Source organism: Teleopsis dalmanni, chromosome 2, assembly GCF_002237135.1.
Source record: "Teleopsis dalmanni isolate 2A chromosome 2, ASM223713v2, whole genome shotgun sequence".
NCBI classification, from domain to species: domain Eukaryota; kingdom Metazoa; phylum Arthropoda; class Insecta; order Diptera; family Diopsidae; genus Teleopsis; species Teleopsis dalmanni.
Genome location: NC_051847.1, coordinates 175,581,012 through 175,588,196, shown reverse-complemented (window position 1 = coordinate 175,588,196; position 7,185 = coordinate 175,581,012). Strand labels below are relative to the sequence as shown.

The 7,185-nt window shown below is 28.4% G+C and overlaps 1 protein-coding gene across 1 annotated transcript; it reads left to right on the top strand.

Annotated features, from left to right (window-relative positions):
- Positions 1-2,925: 2,925 nt before the first annotated feature.
- On the top strand, positions 2,926-6,801 carry LOC119676224 (chorion peroxidase-like). Its single transcript, XM_038087458.1, has 4 exons — positions 2,926-3,307; positions 3,627-3,800; positions 5,520-6,450; positions 6,519-6,801. The coding sequence occupies exons 1-4, from the start codon at positions 3,094-3,096 to the stop codon at positions 6,799-6,801; spliced, it is 1,602 nt and encodes a 533-aa protein (XP_037943386.1). The 5' UTR covers positions 2,926-3,093.
- The last annotated feature ends 384 nt before the right edge of the window (positions 6,802-7,185 follow it).

Here is a 7,185-nt window from a genome sequence, read left to right as displayed (position 1 = left end):
TTCATTCAATATAACGAATATTTATAGATGCTTTGATTATTTAGACATGCTAGTTTATTGCTCTTATAGGATTTTTTTAACGTTTTGTTTTTCCTCCTTTGATGACTTTAACATTAAAAAGTATATAAAAACCTTTCATAAAGTGATATTTTATCTTTTTCTACGTAATAAAAAGATCGTAAGTTTTTGTTGGGGAGTAACTTTAACACACGAAAAACCGCCTCTTCTATTTTTTGCGAAAAACTTTTGCTGAAAGGACTGATAAGTTAACTTAAAATTCATTAGTTAGTTCATTAGTTCGTACTAGTACATATTGCAATACAGACATTTCCCATACCTAGACACTTAGACCACATTTGTGCAACTACAGATTTGACTGGCTATTATATTTCAAGCCACACTCACTGTTTTCTGAATATATAATATCTATTTTGATTTCCTTGGGACACTTTGGATAACATGGATTTTCTTTAATGTGAAAATGGTGTTTATACTACCCAAAGCCATGTCTGCTTAGCATCTGTGTCAGTCACTAACTTAATTAACTATGTTGCTTGTTCATTAACGATTTGATTTCTGTCTTATCCTCATCTCTCAGTGGAGCATAGGGCCTGGAACATAGTATTAATGTGTAGTTCTATCTTCTTCTCTTCAATGTTTCCCTACTTTATTGCAATTTCAAGAGTAATACGTCACATCTTCACAACATTAATAATTTTTAGTTATTAAAATTATTATTATTTTAATTAATTATTATTAATTTAAATTTATTATTATACATTTATTTATTATAATTAATACATTAGTTTATAAAATTATTATAAACTTTATGTTTTATTAATTTATATTTATATAAGTTATAAATAAATTAGTTTATAAATATATTTATTATATATTTAAAATTTATAAAAATTTATTTTAATAAAGTTATAGTTTTAAAAAATTTGTTTTCATAAATTTATAATATATAAAAATTTATTTTAATTAATTATTAATTTATTTTAATAACTTTTTAATTTATAGAAATTTTTTTTAATTTTGAATTTATTTATGAACACCACGGTATTCATATTTAAAACAAATTAATTAGAAATTAACATATATAGTAGTTCCATAGTCTCTAACAGAATGTGCTTTATTACTACGTTCACACTGCTGCTAAATCAATTTTTATTAATAAAATTAAGATTTGGTCGTTTCCATTGGCATAAGTTGATTTATGTATGTGAAAGAGCTTTTATGTGTCAGAAAGATCTGTGAAAGTTCTAGGAGAGCTTTCGTTTTTTCACATTTTAATTGTTAGCAGATAGCAAGGTTTGTTGTAAACAGTCAGTTGTTCGTGTTTGTTGAGGTGTAATTATCTACTTTGTTCCGATTAAGTTCCCATAAAAGTAGATATTTTTGTCTCCAACTATAATTGTGTCTTTTATTTCTTTTGTAATTCCTCTATAGGAAGCTGGATTAGTGGAAGCCTAGCGTAAGATTAGTTCGTTTTCTAGCAGTGAACCAATTGTGTCAGTAATGCCAAATTTAAACTAGTTTATGAGTTGTTGAAATCAATGCCAAATTTAAACTAGTTTATGAGTTGTTGAAATTAATGCAGAGCGAGACAATTATTACTCTCTTGACTGATCGGTCGTGTTTGCGTTGCGGGTGTGTTTGAAGTATTCCGTAACAAGCGAGTGATGAAGTAGTTCGTCCAAAGCTGATCGAGACAAGTATTACTCTCTTAACTGATCGGCTATACTGTCGCTGTGAGAATAATTAAAGTATGCCGTAATGTATAAGTGATTAAATAGTTCATTTGGAGCAATTACAATGTTTTTCAGCCAGAGCGTACACTTTGCAGCAAAATTTTTACTTAACAGTTATTAACTTTAAAATTAAATTAGATTTGCTTTACTATAAATATTTCTCAAAATGCATTTTTAATATAAAAATCATTTTATATTTATTTTTAATAGTTTTTTATAATTTTTTAAGAAACAGATGATGTTTCATGCAAGCAATAATTTTTTTATTTTAAATAAGCTTTAATTTATTATTACTAAAAAATATTTAATGTATATGTACATTGTACATATATAAAAACATTATTAATATATACATAAAACAACAATAATAGTAAATTATTTAATAACAAGGAACGAATTCCTGTGACGAACTCATATTTTCTTTATAAATAACATAGAATGTTTATAGCGAATTTGTTGCTAACGAATTAAGCAACATTGTTGGATATGTGGCGATTTCAACTATCGCTAATTCAACAAAAAAAATTTAAGACAAATTGGTAATTAATTGAAGAATAAAATTTAATACATAATTGAATTATCAATGGGGTTTTGAAGCCGAAAAATGTTTCAAAATGTATTCACATAAATTTAACAAAATTTGATTATTTATTAACAATTAATAATAGCACTAACAGTTTAAGCAAGCTGGCTAGTAACGTAGAATTATACGTGCAAATGTTAGACAATATAGAAGATAAAGATATAATTTTAAAAATAATGTTTAAAATTATTTTAAAAATAAATGTTTTAATAAATAGTGCTAGTATTATTTAATAAAAAAATGAAAGGTAAAAAAAGATAAAAATAAAGAATAAAAAAATAAAAGAAAAAAAATAGTGGTGTATTAAACAATTTTTTTGGTTTTATGTTTTATATTATGTATTATTAATTACGCTATACTAAAGAGACATAATATTTTAGTTTTTAATAATATAATCAATAAAATAATTTATAGAAAATTTTATTTATTTTTAATAACATTTAAATAAATTTTTCACAATTTGAGGAGACAATAATATTAGTATTGCCTTTTGAAGGTAGTACATCTTCTTGAGTTTGTGTAGTTTTATAACTAAACTATTAAAAAATAAATAAATTTTTTTTTATTTGTTATTTTTATAGTTATGGTTTATCATATGAGGAAATTGAAAAGGGTTTGCCCACAATTGACACATCAAAGACACTCATACGTGAGGTGTGTCCACCGTTCTTTGCTGGTGTTGAATGTCGGCCGGGTAAATATCGTCGTTTCGATGGCCTCTGCAATAATATTGAACATCCAACGTGGGGTGCTGCTATGTCACCATTTCAACGTTTAATTGGACCACTTTACTCTGACGGCATAAATGCACCACGTATTTCTGTTACCGGTCATGATTTGCCTTACTCACGTATTGTCTCGCGCACCATGCATCCTGATGACGGCTACCATGATCATGCCGGCACTGTTATGGTTATTGCTTGGGGTCAATTCATGGATCATGATTTTACATTAACCGGCACACCACTTGGTAAGCACAAATACATGAATATGAATAAATTAATAATTAAAGTACATTAAATTTTAAAAATAATACTTAAATTAGCTTAAATACTTTAATTAATAGTAATTCATATTTTGATAATTATATGATTTGTATTTGGAAAAATAATATATGAATAACTTTTGCAGAAGATTTTGAAATCTTCCTTATAGTGTTATTTTAGTTAATTGATATAATTTATGTATAATTATATATAATTATAATTTATATAAATATGTAATTATTTTAACCTGCAATACATAACAATCATAATATAATAATAACTATTTTATTTATTATTTTTTAGATCCCATCAACCGTAATGATCCTGAGGAATGCTGTAAGCGTCCCTTACATTTGAAGCATCCTTATTGTAATGAGATCCGCATACCAGACGATGATTATTTCTACCGTTTGTTTAATGTAAAATGCATTGATTTTGTGAGAGGTTTTCCATCACCTAGACCCGGCTGCAGATTGGGTAAGAAGATTCATTCTTTAATATTTATAAATATAATATAATTAATCATATGAAATGTTGGAAAAGGTTCATAAAAAATGTGATTGATTTTTATGAGATTTATCAAGTATTACAATAATACTGGATATCTATATTATAATAATACTGGATATCTATGTTTTTTTAGATTTATCATGTTTATATTTGGGTAAACAATTTATTTAATCAGAAAGTTAAAAGTTTTCAAAATTCGATGATATAATTTTTACAAGAGGTATTGAATATTAACCATATATATTAATATGGTTAATATATATATTATTATATTGAAGAATAATTCACATTACCGTCAATCAAATATAAGTCTAAAATTTTTTAATAAAATTTCTTTGTGACTAATTATTTCAAAAAAATCATGAATTTTCCAAACCCAAAAAAAAAATAACCCATATTTTTCAGAATAAATAATTTAAATCTATAAAATCTTAAAATTTATATGATTCGTCTATATGATCTTATTGTCTTTTCTAGTCATTCGTATTGTTTCTAAAAATTTTTCCAATAGAATAAGTATTTTTTTCACAAAAAACTATTACGTACTTCGATAGTATATTAGGAATATTCGGATGTGCTTAGTATCTTACTAAGTAGGTGTGTTTGATTTTGAGATATTACAATAATAACGAGTTATTAAACAATCAGGTTCGTAATTTTTTAGTATTCGGTTAAACTCCACTTAATTTCTAACTTACAAAAAGTAAAAATATAGCACTTCTTTGCTGTTATGTAGCACTGTAACACTTTACTGTCAAAGAATTTTAATGTGCGGTCAGAGATTACATATTATTACTCTACCAATCATCAAAAATTAGCGACTTATCAAGTTAAATAGAAAGAAACTGACTTTAAGTCAAGCCTAAACTTATACCCTCATTGACGACGTTTACACCTCTTTGATAAGTGACAGAATGTCAATTAGAAAATTCTAATATCGGACGTGGTTAAGAACTGATACCCCGTATTTTTCACCCATTTAAGCCAAATAGTAAAAAATAAAGTGATCAATGTATTATCTACTTAATAGTGGTGATTAACTAATAAGTCTAGGCAATTTCCTTTTATTAACCAATCCTTAATTAAGATTTCAAAATTTTGCAAACGAAATATTTTTACAATTTAATTAAAAAATATTGGCAACAGAAATACTTTTATTGATCATTAAACCCAACCAAAAAAATACAGAAGCTTAAGCTTCTTGCCATGTGCCGTTGCCTTAAAAGATCATGGCCCCAATTGCCAAAACACAGAGACCGTCATTCAGTATTGGTAGAAAAATGCGGGTAAGCACTTTTCGGTCATAAATTTTGCACTTTTCGGCATGCTGTCTGCCGGCTTTATCTGTCAGCTCTTATTTTTGTGGGGAGAAGTAGGCGTGATTTTTATATTTTTGAAATACTTAAACGACTCAAATAAATAATGTATTTTAAATGAATGCAATAGCATGACGTTAATGCAATACTTAAAAATTAAAATGCAATCTTAATGAAGTTGGCAGTGGAGTAGTAACAACTGCTGCAGAAGTAGTACTGTAGACTGAATATACATCTGATGAAGACAGAGACTGTAAATAAATTTTAATTTGATTCAGCATATTGTATTAGATTTTTATATCTAAAATATGACTAATTATATATTTTCACAATTTTTGATATATATTTAACATATATAATTTTCTTTAAGGTTCCCGACAACAATTCAATACACTCACCGGTGTCATCGATGCCAACACAGTTTATGGTGTAAATGAGAAATTTGATCGGAAGCTGCGTACAGGCTATGGTGGTCTGCTGCGCATGAATCCTGTATTCCAAGAGTATGGACTTAAAGATTTATTACCACTGAAATTAGATATACCCGATGAGGGTTGCACTCGTCCCAACAAAAGCATGTTCTGTTTCGAAGCTGGTGAAATTCGTGTCAATGAACAATTGGTACTGACCTGCATGCACACTTTAATGGCACGAGAACACAATCGTGTAGCCACAGCCTTAGCACAAATCAACAAACATTGGGATGATGAAACTTTATTCCAAGAAGCACGTCGTATCAATGTAGCTATTGTGCAACATGTCACCTTCAATGAGTTTTTACCCATACTCTTAGGTAAAGAAATAATGGAAAAGTTTGGTTTAGTATTACGAAAGGATGGTTATTGGGATGGCTATGATCCAAGTGTAAATCCTGGCATTATTGATGCATTTGCCGGCGCAGCTTTCCGTTTTGGACATTCATTATTACCTACAGCAGTAGAACGTTGGTCTAAGGCACATAAATTTATTGCGTCAAAACGTTTATCTGACTTGATACGTCGTCCTTATGACTTGTATCGTGCCGGTGTATTGGATGAATATTTTATGGGTTTGATGAATCAAGTAGCACAAGCTATGGACGACTCAATTACACAGGAAGTAACAAATCATTTGTTTAAGAAAGAAGGTGCTCGATTTGGTATGGATTTGGTTTCATTTAATATGCAACGTGGACGTGAATTTGGCTTGCCTGGTTATATGGAATTTAGAAAATTCTGTGGTTTACCTACTTCAAATACTTGGGAAGAAATGTTTGGTTCTATGCCTAATGAAACGATTGTACGCTATGAAAGTATCTTTGAGTAAGTTTTTAAATACTATATGTAAATATTTTGAATATTATTTTAATAATTTATGATTATTTTTTTAGACATCCAGCTGATATTGATTTGTGGTCAGGTGGAGTTTCTGAGAAATCATTGCCTGGCTCTATGTTAGGACCTACTTTTGCATGCGTAATTGCGACGCAAATGAGTTATGTACGACGTGGTGATCGTTTCTGGTACGAATTACCCAATCAGCCATCATCTTTCACACCAGAACAATTGCAAGAATTGCGTAAAGCAAAACTTTCACGCTTGATATGTGATAACACAGATTTAATTGACACCGTGCAAATTTACCCAATGGTGTTGCCAGATCATGAAATGTGAGTAAAGTGAAATTAAAAATTAAAAATTATGGTAAATCTAAAATCTAAAATCCTTATATCATGTTTCCACATAATTTCCACATAATAACTTTGTTATGTTAATGAATTTAAAATTTGGTCGTTTCCATTGGCATAAGCTGACTTATGCATGAGATTTAGCTTATGTGTTCACATTTTGCACATAAAATACATAACAAATATTTTAAATTTTGGTAATTTCCCGTGGGGAAATTTATTTGCAATGGTTGCATTCAACATTTTTCCATTTAATTCAGTTGATTTATTTATAATGAGCACATTTTTGTGAAAGCTCTTTGTGTAGTAAATTATGCTCATCACCGGCCTTAATAAGCTGACCTGACTAAATGAGACAAGTAGAAACATG